Source organism: Salminus brasiliensis, chromosome 18 (assembly GCF_030463535.1).
Source record: "Salminus brasiliensis chromosome 18, fSalBra1.hap2, whole genome shotgun sequence".
In the NCBI taxonomy this organism is placed as follows: Eukaryota; Metazoa; Chordata; class Actinopteri; order Characiformes; family Bryconidae; genus Salminus; species Salminus brasiliensis.
In genome coordinates this window covers 34165948-34185486 of record NC_132895.1, presented here as the reverse complement: position 1 = coordinate 34185486, position 19539 = coordinate 34165948, and the positions used below count along the sequence as shown (strand labels likewise).

At 41.7% G+C, this 19539-nt stretch overlaps 2 protein-coding genes and 1 pseudogene across 2 annotated transcripts in view; all 3 read right to left on the bottom strand.

Annotated features, from left to right (window-relative positions):
- Positions 1-6082, bottom strand: part of LOC140538943 (uncharacterized) — a 65061-nt gene extending 58979 nt beyond the window's left edge. The window contains exons 1-2 of the mRNA XM_072661503.1: positions 5958-6082; positions 5051-5133 (exon numbers count right to left, since the gene is read on the bottom strand). Coding sequence (XP_072517604.1) covers positions 5051-5088 — 38 coding nt within the window. The 5' untranslated portion in view covers positions 5089-5133; positions 5958-6082. The remainder of the gene's footprint in view (positions 1-5050; positions 5134-5957) is intronic.
- A 1909-nt stretch (positions 6083-7991) lies between these two features.
- LOC140538942 (proteinase-activated receptor 2-like) lies at positions 7992-11105 on the bottom strand. Its single transcript, XM_072661502.1, has 2 exons — positions 10847-11105; positions 7992-9764 (listed from the first exon to the last, which is right to left on the bottom strand). Exons 1-2 carry the CDS (start codon positions 10875-10877, stop codon positions 8653-8655), a joined length of 1143 nt encoding a protein of 380 aa, XP_072517603.1. The 5' UTR covers positions 10878-11105; the 3' UTR covers positions 7992-8652.
- A 5337-nt stretch (positions 11106-16442) lies between these two features.
- LOC140538823 (proteinase-activated receptor 2 pseudogene) lies at positions 16443-19284 on the bottom strand (annotated as a pseudogene).
- Positions 19285-19539: the final 255 nt, after the last annotated feature.

Here is a 19539-nt window from a genome sequence, read left to right as displayed (position 1 = left end):
TGACTTTTATTCTGGCACTGATCTGTTTGTTTGTTTTAGTGACTTTTATTCTGGCACTGAACTGTTTGTTTTAGTGACTTTTATTCTGGCACTGATCTGTTTGTTTGTTTTAGTGACTTTTATTCTGGCACTGATCTGTTTGTTTTAGTGACTTTTATTCTGGCACTGATCTGTTTGTTTGTTTTAGTGACTTTTATTCTGGCACTGATCTGTTTGTTTGTATTAGTGTCTTTTATTCTGGCACTGATCTGTTTGTTTTAGTGACTTTTATTCTGGCACTGATCTGTTTGTTTGTTTTAGTGACTTTTATTCTGGCACTGATCTGTTTGTTTTAGTGACTTTTATTCTGGCACTGATCCGTTTGTTTGTATTAGTGACTTTTATTCTGACACTGATCTGTTTGTTTTAGTGACTTTTATTCTGGCACTGATCTGTTTGTTTGTTTTAGTGACTTTTATTCTGGCACTGATCTGTTTGTTTTAGTGACTTTTATTCTGGCACTGATCTGTTTGTATTATTGACTTTTATTCTGGCACTGATCTGTTTGTTTGTTTTAGTGACTTTTATTCTGGCACTGATCTGTTTGTTTGTTTTAGTGACTTTTATTCTGGCACTGATCTGATCTGTTTGTTTTAGTGACTTTTATTCTGGCACTGATCTGTTTGTATTAGTGACTTTTATTCTGGCACTGATCTGTTTGTATTAGTGACTTTTATTCTGGCACTGATCTGTTTGTTTGTTTTAGTGACTTTTATTCTGGCACTGATCTGTTTGTTTGTTTTAGTGACTTTTATTCTGGCACTGATCTGTTTGTTTGTTTTAGTGACTTTTATTCTGGCACTGATCTGATCTGTTTGTTTTAGTGACTTTTATTCTGGCACTGATCTGTTTGTTTGTATTAGTGACTTTTATTCTGGCACTGATCTGTTTGTATTAGTGACTTTTATTCTGGCACTGATCAGTTTGTTTTAGTGACTTTTATTCTGGCACTGATCTGTTTGTATTAGTGACTTTTATTCTGGCACTGATCTGTTTGTTTGTTTTAGTGACTTTTATTCTGGCACTGATCTGTTTGTTTGTTTTAGTGACTTTTATTCTGGCACTGATCTGATCTGTTTGTTTTAGTGACTTTTATTCTGGCACTGATCTGTTTGTTTGTATTAGTGACTTTTATTCTGGCACTGATCTGTTTGTATTAGTGACTTTTATTCTGGCACTGATCAGTTTGTTTTAGTGACTTTTATTCTGGCACTGATCTGTTTGTATTAGTGACTTTTATTCTGGCACTGATCTGTTTGTATTAGTGACTTTTATTCTGGCACTGATCTGTTTGTTTGTTTTAGTGACTTTTATTCTGGCACTGATCTGTTTGTATTAGTGACTTTTATTCTGGCACTGATCTGTTTGTTTGTATTAGTGACTTTTATTCTGGCACTGATCTGTTTGTTTGTATTAGTGACTTTTATTCTGGCACTGATCTGTTTGTTTGTATTAGTGACTTTTATTCTGGCACTGATCTGTTTGTTTGTTTTAGTGACTTTTATTTTGGCACTGATCTGTTTGTTTGTATTAGTGACTTTTATTCTGGCACTGATCTGTTTGTTTGTATTAGTGACTTTTATTCTGGCACTGATCTGTTTGTTTGTATTAGTGACTTTTATTCTGGCACTGATCTGTTTGTTTGTATTAGTGACTTTTATTCTGGCACTGATCTGTTTGTTTGTATTAGTGACTTTTATTCTGGCACTGATCTGATCTGTTTGTTTTAGTGACTTTTATTCTGGCACTGATCTGTTTGTATTAGTGACTTTTATTCTGGCACTGATCTGTTTGTATTAGTGACTTTTATTCTGGCACTGATCTGTTTGTTTGTTTTAGTGACTTTTATTCTGGCACTGATCTGTTTGTTTGTTTTAGTGACTTTTATTCTGGCACTGATCTGTTTGTTTGTTTTAGTGACTTTTATTCTGGCACTGATCTGTTTGTTTGTATTAGTGACTTTTATTCTGGCACTGATCTGTTTGTTTTAGTGACTTTTATTCTGGCACTGATCTGTTTGTTTGTTTTAGTGACTTTTATTCTGGCACTGATCTGATCGGTTTGTTTTAGTGACTTTTATTCTGGCACTGATCTGTTTGTATTAGTGACTTTTATTCTGGCACTGATCTGTTTGTATTAGTGACTTTTATTCTGGCACTGATCTGTTTGTATTAGTGACTTTTATTCTGGCACTGATCTGTTTGTTTGTTTTAGTGACTTTTATTCTGGCACTGATCTGTTTGTTTGTTTTAGTGACTTATTCTGGCACTGATCTGTTTGTATTAGTGACTTTAATTCTGGCACTGATCTGTTTGTTTGTATTAGTGACTTTTATTCTGGCACTGATCTGTTTGTTTGTATTAGTGACTTTTATTCTGGCACTGATCTGTTTGTTTGTATTAGTGACTTTTATTCTGGCACTGATCTGTTTGTTTGTATTAGTGACTTTTATTCTGGCACTGATCTGTTTGTTTGTTTTAGTGACTTTTATTTTGGCACTGATCTGTTTGTTTGTATTAGTGACTTTTATTCTGGCACTGATCTGTTTGTTTGTATTAGTGACTTTTATTCTGGCACTGATCTGTTTGTTTGTATTAGTGACTTTTATTCTGGCACTGATCTGTTTGTTTGTATTAGTGAATTTTATTCTGGCACTGATCTGATCTGTTTGTTTTAGTGACTTTTATTCTGGCACTGATCTGTTTGTATTAGTGACTTTTATTCTGGCACTGATCTGTTTGTATTAGTGACTTTTATTCTGGCACTGATCTGTTTGTTTTAGTGACTTTTATTCTGGCACTGATCTGTTTGTTTGTTTTAGTGACTTTTATTCTGGCACTGATCTGATCTGTTTGTTTTAGTGACTTTTATTCTGGCACTGATCTGTTTGTATTAGTGACTTTTATTCTGGCACTGATCTGTTTGTATTAGTGACTTTTATTCTGGCACTGATCAGTTTGTTTTAGTGACTTTTATTCTGGCACTGATCTGTTTGTTTGTTTTAGTGACTTTTATTCTGGCACTGATCTGTTGGTTTGTTTTAGTGACTTTTATTCTGGCACTGATCTGTTTGTTTGTTTTAGTGACTTTTATTCTGGCACTGATCTGATCGGTTTGTTTTAGTGACTTTTATTCTGGCACTGATCTGTTTGTATTAGTGACTTTTATTCTGGCACTGATCTGTTTGTATTAGTGACTTTTATTCTGGCACTGATCTGTTTGTATTAGTGACTTTTATTCTGGCACTGATCTGTTTGTTTGTTTTAGTGACTTTTATTCTGGCACTGATCTGTTTGTTTGTTTTAGTGACTTATTCTGGCACTGATCTGTTTGTATTAGTGACTTTAATTCTGGCACTGATCTGTTTGTTTGTATTAGTGACTTTTATTCTGGCACTGATCTGTTTGTTTGTATTAGTGACTTTTATTCTGGCACTGATCTGTTTGTTTGTTTTAGTGACTTTTATTTTGGCACTGATCTGTTTGTTTGTATTAGTGACTTTTATTCTGGCACTGATCTGTTTGTTTGTATTAGTGACTTTTATTCTGGCACTGATCTGTTTGTTTGTTTTAGTGACTTTTATTCTGGCACTGATCTGTTTGTTTGTTTTAGTGACTTTTATTCTGGCACTGATCTGTTTGTTTGTTTTAGTGACTTTTATTCTGGCACTGATCTGTTTGTATTAGTGACTTTTATTCTGGCACTGATCTGTTTGTTTGTATTAGTGACTTTTATTCTGGCTCTGATCTGTTTGTTTGTTTTAGTGACTTTTATTCTGGCACTGATCTGTTTGTTTGTATTAGTGACTTTTATTCTGGCACTGATCTGTTTGTTTGTATTAGTGACTTTTATTCTTGCACTGATCTGTTTGTTTGTTTTAGTGACTTTTATTCTGGCACTGATCTGTTTGTTTGTTTTAGTGACTTTTATTCTGGCACTGATCTGTTTGTTTGTATTAGTGACTTTTATTCTGGCACTGATCTGTTTGATTTAGTGACTTTTATTCTGGCACCGATCTGTTTGTTTGTTTTAGTGACTTTTATTCTGGCACTGATCTGTTTGTTTGTTTTAGTGACTTTTATTCTGGCACTGATCTGTTTGTTTGTTTTAGTGACTTTTATTCTGGCACTGATCTGTTTGTTTGTATTAGTGACTTTTATTCTGGCACTGATCTGTTTGTTTGTTTTAGTGACTTTTATTCTGGCACTGATCTGTTTGTTTGTTATAGTGACTTTTATTCTGGCACTGATCTGTTTGTTTTAGTGACTTTTATTCTGGCACTGATCTGTTTGTTTGTATTAGTGACTTTTATTCTGGCACTGATCTGTTTGTTTTAGTGACTTTTATTCTGGCACTGATCTGTTTGTTTTAGTGACTTTTATTCTGGCACTGAGCTGTTTGTTTTAGTGACTTTTATTCTGGCACTGATCTGTTTGTTTGTATTAGTGACTTTTATTCTGGCACTGATCTGTTTGTATTAGTGACTTTTATTCTGGCACTGATCTGTTTGTATTAGTGACTTTTATTCTGGCACTGATCTGTTTGTTTGTTTTAGTGACTTTTATTCTGGCACTGATCTGTTTGTTTGTTTTAGCGACTTTTATTCTGGCACTAAGCTGTTTGTTTGTTTTAGTGACTTTTATTCTGGCACTGATCTGTTTGTTTGTTTTAGCGACTTTTATTCTGGCACTAAGCTGTTTGTTTGTTTTAGTGACTTTTATTCTGGCACTGATCTGTTTGTATTAGTGACTTTTATTCCGGCACTGATCTGTTTGTTTGTTTTAGTGACTTTTATTCTGGCACTGATCTGTTTGTTTGTTTTAGTGACTTTTATTCTGGCACTGATCTGTTTGTTTGTTTTAGTGACTTTTATTCTGGCACTGATCTGTTTGTTCGGCTCGGTTGTGCCGTATGACATAGACCAGTACCAGAGTACTAAGCCACGCCCTGAGAAACAGGTTCCATAGAAATCCCAGAGAAAACTCTGGACGCTCAGAGCACTCAGTCATACCTCTGAGAGTCCATCTTCTGATCGTCTTCTGTCGACATGGTTTCAGAATGAGTCTCTCAGTCTGCTGCCAGACGGGAATCAATCTGATGGGAGAAAACATGATGGTCATGGTTCAACAAAAAAAACAAAAACAAAGACAAGCAGGAAAAAGAAGGTCTATGAAGGCCATTTCTCATCACCTTCAAAGCCTGGTGGGTTTGATTTAGCACATATCATCGCTGCCAAATGAAAAACATGCATCTCCAAAATGTGAGCTGTACAGGAGAAGACAAAATATCTTCTTAGCTTTTAATAAAGGTCAAAAGAAAAGATTTCTATTGGTCCACTGGTCCAGAATTGTTTACACTGTGTACAGAAGCAGCCGCAAGGTTCAACTGATGGAGAAAACGGAGATACATATACATGATCTCCGTCACATCTCCTACCCAAATCACACAGACGTAACTCAGCCTCCACCAAATAAACCAACCACAGTAGTTCCAGCACGTCCTGATGCAACCCCACCCTGTCTCTCAGCCCCGAAAGCCCTGATGCTGCCAGTTCTGCCAAGCTGCCGCTAGATGGCGCTCTCAGACTGGAAGTTCCTCACCCTTCATCGGTTAAAACGGTGGACTTCGGCCTTCTTTCTGAGCTACAAATAGCTACTCTGATTTCTAACCCGGAGCTCATCCTGGGGATGTATATACCCTGAACTTCCATACTGCAGAACAGTGCTGTTATTAAAACTGGGCTCTAATGGGCAAACGGGCCACATTCGTACCCCTAAGGTGAAGCGTGGTCTGCAGTGATGGAGTGATGGAGGCGGAGGTGGTACCCGGCCTCTAAGCACAGGAACATGGACAGCTTCAGCTTTCTAATGACAGCGCAGGCGTGATGAAGGCACCCGCAGCTTTATCAGCAGTCTTACCTTCTGTTGCTATGGGCTGGAATCTGTTCTGGAGGTCTTCTGAAGGCTACATGCTGTCCGAAGCTCTTCTGAAGCTCTTCTGGATCGTGTCCTCTAAACGCTGGCTGAAGCTCCTTTACTTTCGCTTTCTCTCCAGCAGCTGCAGAGCTTAGAGGGAGGGGAGGGGCGCTACTGAGGTGGTCTGCGTTGTTTGAGAGTGATTTCTTTTTTAGTGGTGGTGGTGGTGGGGGGGGTCTCGTTATCTACTTAAATTTGGGCTTATCAGAAGGACCAAGCAATGCTGTACATGAAGTGTGGATAAGGCTAAAAGTATCTGGACACCGAACTCTTTATATACTAGCTGAAACAGGCTTCACTCTGAGAAAAAAAGGGTTTTTATTTCATATGAGGTGAACATTAAGGTTAGGTTTATCAATAATAATAATAACAATAATAATAATAATAATAATAATAATAATAATAGTCTGATAAATGTGAGATCAGTAATCAAAAATCAAAAACATCTTCTTCTGCGATCTGTAAAGGAAACAAGCCACATCAAATCAGACTGTAAAAAAACACACCACCATTAAGCCTTGAATATTAGACAGATCAAATATGAGGTTTAAAAATAATGACAAACTACTAACTAAAAACCGTTAAAATGAAAGACGAAAGGAAACGACGGCTGTTGTAGGGGAAATCCCCCGAGATATACAGTAACTACGTCTGATACTGAAGAGCACAGATAAAGCCTGAACTGTGGACCCAGTAAAGTGCACAGTAAAGTCACATCACCACTTCACTGAGTTACAGTTTAGTGTTTAGAAAGGGCTCTCAGAGTGAAGTTGTTTAGTGTGCTGCACATTTATTAAGATTATTACAATAAAATCATTAATAATTTATTAAACATTGGATTATAAAGAAACAGTTACATAAGTAATTATTTTTAGAAAAAACATTGTTTTTAAACAAAGTCGTCTCACTCACGCTAATGACCTCGCTAAGGAAACACAACGGGCACAGACACTGAGGTCAGCAAAAAAATGATCGTACAATAAGTCGATAATTAGTGGGACAGGCCAACTTTTCCCACTGTAGATTTATGTTTTCCCTTTTCTATTCTATTATTTTATTTATTCATTTATTAACTGCTCTACACACATAGTCACTGTGCTGTTTGGTGACGTGGTGTGTACCACACTCAACATGGACCAGAGGAAGTGAAGGAAAGAGTTGTCTCAGGAGATTAGAAAGAAAATTATAGACAAGCATGTTAAAGGTAAAGGTTATAAGACCATCTCCAAGCAGCTTGATGTTCCTGTGACTACAGTTACACATATTATTCAGAAATGTAAGATCCATATGACTTTAGCCAACCTCCCTGGACGTGGCCACAGGAGGAAAATGGATGACAAATTAAAGAGATGAATAATACGAATGGTAACAAAAGAGCCCAGAAAAACAGATTAGATCGCACCATCTGTCGTTGTTTGAGCCAAAGTGGACTTCATGGGAGATGACCAAGGAGGACACCATTGTTGAAAATAAATCATAAAAAAGCCAGACTGAAATTACATCATGAACTACATGTTGACAAGCCCCAAAGCTTCTGGGAGAATGTCCTATGGACAGATGAGATGAAAATGGAACCTTTTGCCAAGGCACATCATCTCTATGTTCCCAGACGGAAAAATGAAGCATATCAAGAAAAGAACACTGTCACTACCGTGAAACATGGAGGAGGCTCTGTTATGTTCTGGGGCTGCTTTGCTGCATCTGGCACAGGGTGTCTTGAATCTGTGCAGGGTACAATGAAATCTCAAGACTATCAAGGGATTCTAGAGAGAAATATGCTGCCCAGTGTCAGAAAGCTTGGTCTCAGTCGCAGTCTCGCAACAGGATAATGACCCAAAACACACAGCTAAAACCACCCAAGAATGGATAAGAGGAAAAGATTGGACTATTCTGAAGTAGCCTTCTATGAGCCCTGACCTAAATCCTATTAAGCATCCTTGGAAGGAGCTGAAACATGCCATCTGGAAAAGGCTCCCTTCAAACCTGAGACAACTGGAGCAGTTTGCTCATGAGGAGTGGGCCTCATACCTGCTGAGAGGAGCAGAAGTCTCATTGACAGTTACAGGAATCATTTGATTGCAGTGATTGCCTCAAAAGGTTGTGCAAGAAAATATTAAGTTAAGGGTACCATCATTTCTGTCCAGGCCTGTTTAATGAGTTTAGTCTTTGAAATAATTCTGTTGAAACATGGTTCAAAATCAATGTCAAATTTTCATTTGTTCATTTTCATAGAATTTTTATTTATTATTACTTTTGTCAGATTCAAGTTATTTCTGTGACCATTGTGGGTTGTTTCTTTCATTAACTGAGGGGTACCAACAATTTTGTCCACGTGTGTATGAGTGTAACTGGGACCTTGAGATCACAATTTCGCTCCACCCCAAGTAGCACATGTGATGCAAATAATCACTATCTTAATCACTATTTGATTCAGTCCATTGCCACCACAGGTGTGTAAGATAAAGTCCCTAGCCCTGCAGTCTGCCTTTCTTCCACACATCAGTGAAAGAACAGGAGGTTCTAAAGAAATAGGAGGTCAGGAAGGTAGGTGGAATTGGTTGGAGATGTCCCAATACTTTTGTCCATATAGAGTTCAGTACGTAATGGTTACATGATATGCCAAAATGCTCTTAGCATTCTAGGTGTGGGCAGAGTCAGAGGTGTAGGTGGTGCTCTGAGTGTGGGAGGAGTCAGAGGTGTAGGTGGTGCTCTGAGTGGGGGCAGAGTCAGACATGGTGCTCTTCTTTGAGTATTTCAGTGCACTGAAGGAAACCTTCATCCTTTTAGCGGAGCGTTCACTGCGGCACTTCAGCGTGTTCTTCACGTGCTCTCTGAACTCGTCTGAGATAAAGTAGTACACTAATGGGTCCAGACAGCTGTTCAGACTGCCCAGACACAGTGTGATGATGTAGATATAATAACCATTACTCAGAACTGGTGTTGACACATGAGAGTAGTGCAGCATCAGCATGATGTTACTCGGAGTGAAACACACCAGGAACATCACCAGAACAATCACCATGAAGATCATCGCCTTTTTCTTCTTATTATTGCTGCTGGAATCTTTTACAGACCTCCTGAGAGAGCGGAACGTCAGCAGATACGCTATTACACACACCACACAGGGGACTACATATCCCACAGTGCCCATGGTCAAGAAATAGCCAACAGGCAAGCGTAATTGGGTGGGACGCGTGACATCATGGCAGGTGGTGATGTTGAGGTTGGTCACTTCCACAGTCTGCTCATACAGGTAGAGAGGTGTGGTGAGGACCCAGACCACGAGCCACACACACACCGATACACACACCGCTACCCGGTTGTCCAGTCTGTGAGAGAGTGGGTGTGCGACTGCCCAGTAGCGCTGCACGCTGATGCAGGCTATGAAGATGCTGGAGCAGTACATGTTCCCATAGAAAAAGCCCACCAGAACTTTACACAGCGGTTCCCCGAAGGTCCAGTGGTTGCCCTTGAAGTGGTAGGCGATCTTCAGCGGGAGCCAGATGATGAAGAGCAGGTCAGCCAGGGCGAGGTTGGTCAGTAGGATGGACCCTGGATGCTTCTTCTTCGTCCTGAAGAGGAACACCCAGACAGCCATGGCGTTGGTGGGCAGTCCGAGGATGAAGACGATGATGTAGACGACCGGGAGGAAGACATTGGTGAGATCACATTTCAGAGCGGTCACTGAAGCGTTGGTCACATTCACACCCTGTTCATTCTCCTCCTCTACGTTAAATCCAAAGAACAGGCCTGGATCAGAGAGCAGAAACAGGTTTCACACAGCAATACAAACATATCCACTGTCCTTCAGAACAGTAAACCCAGATAACACAGAAGTTCATAACTACCTTCAAATATTGTGATCTAGTATTTTTTTAACATATCGCTCAGCCCTACTTTGCATGAATCCATTCCTTCATAATCCGTTCCTTCACTTTAATAATCTTTTACTTCAGTTTACTAATCCGTTCCTTCAGTTTAATAATATTTACTTCAGTTTACTAATCCGTTCCTTCAGTTTAATAATATTTGCCTCAGTTTACTAATCCGTTCCTTCAGTTTAATAATATTTACCTCAGTTTACTAATCCTTTCCTTCAGTTTAATAATATTTACCTCAGTTTACTAATCCGTTCCTTCAGTTTAATAATCTTACTTCAGTTTACTAATCCGTTCCTTCAGTTTAATAATATTTACCTCAGTTTACTAATCCGTTCCTTCACTTTAATAATATTTTCCTCAGTTTACTAATCCGTTCCTTCACTTTAATAATATTTACTTCAGTTTACTAATCCTTTCCTTCAGTTTAATAATATTTACCTCAGTTTACTAATCCGTTCCTTCACTTTAATAATATTTACCTCACTTTAATAATATTTACCTTTAAATGTGTAGAATCTGGATCTGATCTAGTCCCTAGATCAGACCTCACAGTGCAGACCAGCAGTGGATCTGGGGGGGGGGGGTGACCTAATATATAATATTTATATATATATATATTAGTAAACTGAAGTAAACATACATACATAGCCCTTATATCATGAACTCCTAGGACACTATATAGGACACTACACTATGTAGGGGACATGGGTCGTTTGAGACTGAGCCTGAGTCTTGCCTCGTAAACACGTTAACAAGCATCGATTTCTGACGAAAATCAAGTTTCCAGCAGCTGGAAAAGCTCTGGAGGGAAAACACGCGAGCATGAAACCGGCTTTGCAGGCAGGAGGAACATCCTCCAGCGCCGCAGTCTGGACTGTTGGCTCGGTTTCAGGTTCCGGACCTGGCTGAGGAACACGCGTTAGGTAGGGTTAAAGAGCTAAGGTGACATACCTTCAGACCTGCTGCTGCGGCTGGAATCCATTAGCCTCGGAGTCCAGGGCGTCCTGCGGAGCGAGGCGAGAGGGTTCCCACGGCAGCTGATTCTGTACCTGCTCTACATTGTCGAGTCGAGTAGAAGAGCCCTGTCTGACGGGATTTCCTGGTTCTCGTCTCATGGCCCCATTACTCAGTGGTTTAGGCGCGCGGGCGCACACCCCCCTCGTGTCGCGTTCCTTATTCTAGGTACCTGTCCTGTTAAGACATGGTTGTACTGCTACGCTGCGATGCTGCCTTCAGGAGCTCCTCCGAGTTCCTCTGCTGTGAGCTTCAGTAGAGCTGCTGGTGAGATCAGGGCTTAGAACCAGTTTCATTATATAGTCTATATCTATAGTAGAACCAGGGTTCTTTAAAGCGTTGTATACAGTGTAGAATCTGGATCTGATCTAGTCCCTAGATCAGACCTCACAGTGCAGACCAGCAGTGGATCTGGGGGGAGGATGACCTTCTTCCCTGAAGGCAGAAGTGAGAGTGGTCCATGGTTGGGGCAGGAACCTCTATTCTTTATTCAGCACTTCCTCGGGTTCTTAGAAGTTGGCCACCTGTGATGAACTGGACAGTTTCCACCACCTGCTGGAGGACCTTCCGTTTAGATGCGGTGGAGCTGCTGCACCGGACACAATAAACCTTCCGTTTATCTGCTCCCCGGGCGCTGGAGTTGGCTGCCCACCGCTCTGGGTGTGTGTGTGTACTCACTGCCCCTAACACGTGTGTGTGTGTGTGTGAGTGTGTGTTCACTACCAGATGGGTTAAATGCGGAGGACACATTTCGCTGTACACTGTACAGTGACAAATACGTGCACCTTTACCTTTACAGTAAATCTGTGTAAATATGAAGATAATAACATGGTATTCATGTGTGTGTGTGTGTATGACTTTATTCATGAATAAACTTTAATAAAGAAAATCTCCAATGAGTCAAAATCTCCCTCTAACTGGACCACAGCTTAAAACATGTGGTCATGTGATCATGTGGTCATGGGGTTAAACCACATCCCATTGTTCTACGCATACTGCACTGATGACCGTGCTTCTAAAGGTGTTCAGAAATGCTGTACAAGCCTTAAAAAGGGAATTTCCTCAGTTATTCTCACATTTTCCACGTAGTTCAGCGGTTAATAATGAAACAAGGCGCCGGTCACCATGACTACAACACAGATATAACCTTCTATAGTCTTCTGCGTTGTATATGGAATGAGGATAATGATGATGTTGATGATGATGATGAAGATGAAGGGAAAATAGTAGAGAGTCCTTTTGGGACAGTTGCGTTCTGTAGAAGGTGGACCGGGGCTGGTTTGAAGAAGTAGATGTGTCTCGCAGGTTGGTCTGATGAACAGAAGAATGGCTATTTTCAGTTGTAGGATTTGTTGTGACATTGCAGGGAGAGGAGACCGCAGGCTAGTCAGCATGCTGAGGGGTTGTGTAACACAGTTCAGCGATGGCTCAGAACTATCAAGAAGAGTTCACGGTGCTTCAGCGTCAGCACTTGCCGGTAAGGTGAGTCAGTTACACTGCCATCAATACTCACATCACTCAGGGACCATGTGACTTCATGCTAGGCCTTGAAGTTGTCTGTAGAACTGGGATAGAAATGCAGCACTAGTGCAGCACTAACACGGGCACTGGGGTCCCGAGTGCTTATTTACATCAGCATTGGCTTCGCTGGTAGAATGGCAGTCTCTGTGTGCTCCAGAGAGTCTTATTTTTTTGGCAATACTTCTCTAGAAGTAGACTAGATAAGTTGTGTCATTAATGGGTGCAACTTAAAGTAGCTAAATGCATTCCTTAGTAGGGGTGTCCACAAACATTTGACTCATAGCAGTAGTGGAGCCCTTTTTGGGGCTTTAATGGTTCTTTGAAGAATCATAATGTTTCTTTGTCCATGTAGAATCATTTAACTAGGCAGGTTTTGAGAAGGGTTCTTCAAATGGTGCTGTTCTAAATAGAACCATTGCAACCCAAACAGCCAATAAGATGCTTACAATGGTTTCTTGCCTGGTTAAATGTCTTGGTGGAAGAGCTTTTGCAGATGATTCCACACTGAATGTTGAAATTGTTCTGCATAGCAACAAATGGAACCATTTTTAGTGCTACAGAACCATTTCTGCTTAGAGAGTGGTTCTATATAGAGCCTTTGCCTTAAAATTAATTTCTCTATGTTGACGTTCTTGTCCTAGGAGGTTTCCAAATATTTACACAATGGTTTCCATAATCATTCAGATATGTTCCACTCATTTATTCCTTCATGTTTATTGTGTTTAAAAGCACCTCATTAATAAGAACAGCAGTGCCTGCATGCCACGTTTTACGTTCGCCACCAGATGGCAGTATTTCATATTTTACTGTAGTTAATGTTTCACTTATTAAAAAGGATGATGTAGATGCAGGTTCTTAGTTCTAGCAGGGGTCTGTAGCCATCTATACCATCTAACAGCCCTAGAGGTCAGGTCAAGGCCAGGTAGGATCTCCAGGTTTCCTTTGTGTCCTTCAGACTGGTTATGAACTTAGTTTTGAGACAGACCAGGAAGAACCAGACCAGGGACCTGAGGTCTGGTTCCATGGCTGCTCATTCTTCAGGGTCCAAGAAGATGCATTTACCACAGACCTTCTCAACCTACTAACATCAGTAGAGGCACAAAGGTAGCACACTGTGAGTCCAAATGTTTGTGGACACCCCTTCTAATGAATGCATTCAGCTGCTTTAAGTTGCACCCATTGCTGACACAGATGTGCAAATGCACACACACACAACTTGTCTAGATAAGTAATGCCAATTGAATAGGACTCTCTGGAGCAGATCAACATCATGAAGCTATTGGCACCATACTGCCTAATGCCAGGCGTGGGCTAGAGGGGTATAAGGCCCCCCAGCATTGAGCTGTAGAGATAATGAGTTGGGGATGATGAGGTGAACTCGCTAACACTTTTGTCCCTGAATGCAATCAAATCCTCACAGCAATGCTCCTCCTAAGTCTAGTAGAAAGTCTTCTTCTCTGGACAGTAGAGACAGTTACTCCAACAAAAGCAGGATCAGCTCTTTTAATACCCTTGATTTCAGAAGAAACAGTGAATGAGCAGGTGTCCCAATACTTTTGTCCAGATAGTGTGTTTGAAAGCCGAGAACCGTTTCTCTCAGAACAGCACTGTAAGGTGAAAGTTTTAACGACTTCCTGTCCTCAGAAGTCTTAGCACAGCATGGCTTCCTGTTCAGCAAGACATGCCTCAGAACATATCCGCAACGAAACCAAATGGAGCAGAGCAATACCTCTGTCTCCTGTTTAGCACTGACTCACTTACCCAGTCCTGTAAACCAGTGCATGCTCTCGGGCCTGTATTAACCCAATGGGCTTCCATGGGCCTCTGTTCCAAGGCAGGGCTGAACAGTTCTGAGTTGTTCTGGTGGCTTTTCCACACGGACACAGTTTGGCTGGGTCCAGTTTTCTCAAGCTAACCATACCTGAGGCCTTAATTGCGAAGAGATCCGCTGATTGCATCACCTTTGTGCCCAAACATCCGGGTCTTTATATGAGCTGTTTTTAATAAGTACAAGAGTAGCTGGTCCGGTTCTCCGGCGTGAAGACGAGTACGCTTTAGTGCACTGTAGCATCATAAAGATTAGCATACCTGAGTCGTCTACAGGCCTTAAGTTAATGTTAGCATGGCCCGTCCGCTAATTTCGTAAAACAGCGTACCATGGCATTAAAGATAAGGATGTTTTGGGATTAGGATGGTGTGATTTAGGATGACATGGATTCGGATGGTCTGGATGGGCATGAAAAAGAAGTGATAGAAGGTGACGGCCTGGTTTGATAAGTCCCGTTATCTTTGACATGAATCGGCCAGCCTCCATCTACACCACGATTTATAGATTTACAGGATCTGTTGGAACATCTTACTGCCAAATACCACAGATACCACCTTCAGAGGCCTGTAGAGGGCGCTGTTCTGGCTCTTTAGTGCATGTCACACAGTCAGAGATCTCTGCTCTCCACCTTCCTCCTGAACATTAACCTCTCCTGTTGAAGTGACTTTACAGAACCCTGCATCATATATAGTAAAGCATTCATGCATACCTCACCAGCTTCTCATATACACTCATGGACAAAATTGTTGGTACCCCTCAGTTAATGAAAGACAAACCCAGACTGGTCACAGAAATAACTTGAACCTGACAAAAGTAATAATAAATAAAAATTCGAAATATGAAAATGAACAAATGAGAATCTGACATTTATTTTGAACCATGCTTGAACAGAATTATTTTAGAGTAAACTCATTAAACAGGCCTGGACTAAAATGATGGCACCCCTGAAAATAATGTGTCTACAATCTTGTAATCAATCAGTGGGTCTGTATATAGGGCTACAGGTGGTCACTGTGCTGTTTGGTGACATGGTGTGTACCACACTTAACATGGACCAGAGGAAGCGAAGGAAAGAGTTGTCTCAGGAGATTAGAAAGAAAATTATAGACAAGCATGTTAAAGGTAAAGGTTATAAGACCATCTCCAAGCAGCTTGATGTTCCTGTGACTATTAAGATCTATGGGACTGTAGCCAACCTCCCTGGATGTGGCTGCAGGAGGAAAATTGATGACAAATCAAAGAGACGGATAATACGAATGATAACAAAAGAGCCCATAAAAACAGATTAGATCGCACCATCCGCCGTTGTTTGAGCCAAAGTGGACTTCATGGGAGACGACCACTACATGCTGACAAGCCCCAAAGCTTCTGGGAGAATGTCCTATGGACAGATGAGACAAAATGGAACTTTTTGCCAAGGCACATCAGCTCTATGTTTACAGAAAAATGAAGCATATCAAGAAAAGAACACTGTCTCTACTGTGAAACATGGAGGAGGCTCTGTTATGTTCTGGGGCTGCTTTGCTGCATCTGGCACATGGTGTCTTGAATCCGTGCAGGGTACAATGAAATCTCAAGACTATCAAGAGATTCTAAAGAGAAATGTGCTGCCCAGTGTCAGAAAGCTTGGTCTCAGTCGCAACAGGATAATAACCCAAAACACAGTTAAAAACACCCAAGAATGGCTAAGAGGAAAACATTGGACTGTTCTGAGCCTTGACCTAAATCCTATTGAGCATCTTTGGAAGGAACTGAAACATGTCATCTGGAAAAGGCTCCCTTCAAACCTGAGACAACTGGAGCAGTTTGCTCATGAGGAGTGGGCAAAAAATACCTGCTGAGAGGTCATTACCTCAAAAGGTTGTGCAACAAAATATTAAGTTAAGGGCACCATCATTTCTGTCCAGGCCTGTTTAATGAGTTTATTTTTAAAAATAATTCTGTTGAAGCATGGTTCAAAATCAATGTCAGATTTTCATTTGTTCATTTTCATTTTATTTATTATTACTTTTGACAGATTCAAGTTATTTCTGTGACCATTGTGGGTTTTTCTTTCATTAACAATTTTGTCCATGTGTGTAGCTATGCTAACAACAGCTCAGGGCATCAGGATGTAAAATATTATACATAGAGCAAAATATTATTTTGCTTCAAACAGCACAGCCAACAAGGTAGAAGGTGTTAGAGGTGTGGGGCAGAATCAGAGGTTTAGGTACTTCTGCCAGAGCTGAAGGAAATCTTCTTCCTCTCAGCAGATCGTTCACTACGACACTTCAGCGTGTTCTTCACCTGATCTCTGAACCCCTTAGAGATGAAGCAGTACACTGACGGGTCCAGACAGCTGTTCAGACTGCCCAGACACAGAGCGACGATGTAGAAGCCGTAGCCGTCATTCTGAATGTTGGCAGTCTGGAGAGAGTAGTGCAGCATCAGCATGACGTTACTGGGAGTGAAACACACCAGGAACATCACCAGAACAATCACCATGAAGATGATCGCCTTCTTCTTTTTATTGCTGCTGGAATCTTTTACAGACCTCCTGAGAGAGCGGAACGTCAGCAGATACGCTACTACACACACCACACAGGGGACTACATATCCCACAATGCCCATGGTCAAGAAATAGCCAACAGAGATGTGGGACTGGTTGAGGAGAGTGACATCATGGCAGGTGGTGATGTTGAGGTTGGTCACTCTGACAGTCTGGTCATACAGGTAGAGAGGTGTGGTGAGGAGCCAGACCACGAGCCACACACACACAGATACACACACCGCTACCCGGTTGTCCAGTCTGTGAGAGAGTGGGTGTGCGACTGCCCAGTAGCGCTGCACGCTGATGCAGGCTATGAAGATACTGGAGCAGTACATGTTCCCATAGAAAAAGCCCACCAGAACTTTACACAGCGGCTCCCCGAAGGTCCAGTGGTTGCCCTTGAAGTGGTAGGTGATCTTCAGCGGGAGCCAGACGATGAAGAGCAGGTCAGCCAGGGCGAGATTGGCCAGTAGGATGGACGTTGGATTTTTCTTTTGCTTCCTGAAGAGGAACACCCAGATGGCCATGGTGTTGGTGGGCAGTCCCAGGATGAAGACGAGGATATAGACGACCGGGAGGAAGACTGTGGTGAGACTGCTGGTCAGAACACTCATTGAAGTTTCTGTGATGACCACACCCTCTTCAGTCTCCTCCAATACATTGAATCCAAAAAGCAGCCCTGGATCAGAGAGGGGGAGGGAGCAGATTTCAGCTCAGTGCATATTTTAATAAGGAGAGAACCTTTAGGGAGCATGTAATTTTAAGGTGGGCTCCTTTATTATTAATTAACTATTAGCAAGCAACTGCTTCTGCTTGATGGATTAACAGTCATTAAGTTAAGTGTAGGATCAGGCCCAGTCTCAGTCCAGGATCTGGGACACTTTAGGTTTATTAGGTTTATAAAGAACAAAATCACCTACCCTGTAAACAGTCGGATGAATTTATCTGATCCATAGTGATCCAGGTGAAAGTAAGATTGAAGAAGGTTGCTTATATAACAGGCTGTCGTAGTATTCGTGCTGTCTGAGCCTCGTGCTCCTGTTCATTCTGATATCAGTACGGTCAGACCAACCCCCCTGCCTTCCATCCACCCCCACTAAGGTTTCCTGTATTATCAGTTAGAAGATCTTAATCTACATCTTAAATCTGAGTCATGTGACCAGGGTTGTGTATGCTTTACCAGTGTTGGATCACCATTTGTATATATATATATATATAACCCCCCAACCCTGCTGATGGCAGTCCAGTGTGTCACCGCTGGTAACATAAATATATATATTAATATATATATATTAATATATATATATAAAATCTGCCACACAGGTTGGCTGTCAGAGCTGATTACCACTGGGGATTCTGGGACCTGAAGGTCTTTAATCCAGATCCACCCGCTTTACCACTGTGCTGGCCAGACCCCCTGCTGAAGGCTGTTGAAACCTGCTGGTTCTGGGAGACCAGACTCTGCACTAGACAAGTTGTAGTAAAGTGAGAGAGCACAAGGCAGGAGGAAGTTCGCTGGTGGGTAAGAACAGCAAGTTATTCCTAGATGTTCCCTTAAATTCGAATCTAGAACCCACCCTAAAGTGAAATCCTGTCTATGCTACTGATTCCTTCATGGCAGCTCCTGAACCCTCTCAGTTCTGCAGTTCAGAAAATGGTTCTTTTGATCTAGTTCTGATGAACACTGAAACTGAAAGAACTGTGGGGCGGGGCTTAGTGAGGAGCGAGAAGGATAGAAGGCAGCCAATCAGAAGCTTTTTCTGCTTTAGATGTCACTGCGGCGAGCAGAGGGCGTTAACATTCAGAACGGGTTGCTGCCCAACTTTGCCCAACAATATCATTTAAGGCGGAGTTACAGACGCAGCAGAACTGAACTTTTAACCACTAGAGGCGCACAAGCCAAGGTTTGTATGAGGAGAACGTGTGGGGGTTGTAGATAAAAGAACCTGTGTTTTTTTTCCAGGTACTCCGGGTTCCTGCTGTAGGTGACCTGTCTATGCTGAGTTGTGTGGTGCCCTGCAATGGACTGGCGCCCTGTTCAGGGCGTATTCACCCCCTGCACGGAATTACTCTGGGTAGGCTTCGGACCCACCAAGACCCTAAACAGCAAAAGCAGATTGGATGGATGGACTGGTGAACTTGAACTTAAACCCAGCGAAGGCCGTGATGCTCAGTTGCAGTGGTTTTAACTGCAGTGCTTATCGGTACCTGGCCTTTCACGTGGAAGCCGAACGGAACCGGAGTATGAACAGCCTGTCCGCTGCTCGCAGTCCTGAACAGCAGCTGGCTCCCATCGTCAAACACAACACAGCCCTGTAGCCAGTAGTCCTGGAGTTCTGGGAACTGTCTCTCTCTCTGTGACCAGGCATGTTTATACTGGGCAGACGATAGGAGGGATGCTGGGTAGGCTGAGCTGAGCTGTAGAAGGAGCACTAGACGCCAGGCTGACGGTTCAGCCGTTTTGTCAGAGGACTGCTTCGAATGGTCCGGCATGATGTGGAAGTCTGGACCCACTGACAGGTCAAAGGGGTTAGGCTGGAGAGTATTATCTCTGCTTCCTGCCCCTCCGAATTCTTAGCATTTCCTTCAGTTCCATAACACGACTTCCTGTTGAATGCCTCAGACCTGGCAGTGCTGTGAGCTCCATAACACTCTTATTGCTGAAATCAGTCAAAATCCTCACAGCAATGCTTCTCATCCAAAATCTAGTAGAAGGTCTTCTTCTCTGGACTGTAGAGACAGTTAATC

What these genes read in the sequence shown, in the direction of transcription:
- LOC140538942 (XM_072661502.1), bottom strand. Translation starts at nt 10,877, where the DNA reads ATGGATTCCAGCCGCAGCAGCAGGTCTGAAG. An exon ending in CCGCAGCAGCAGGTCTGAAG is followed by an intron (nt 9,765 to 10,846) that starts GTATGTCACCTT and finishes TCTCTGATCCAG; the next exon opens with GCCTGTTCTTTGGATTTAAC.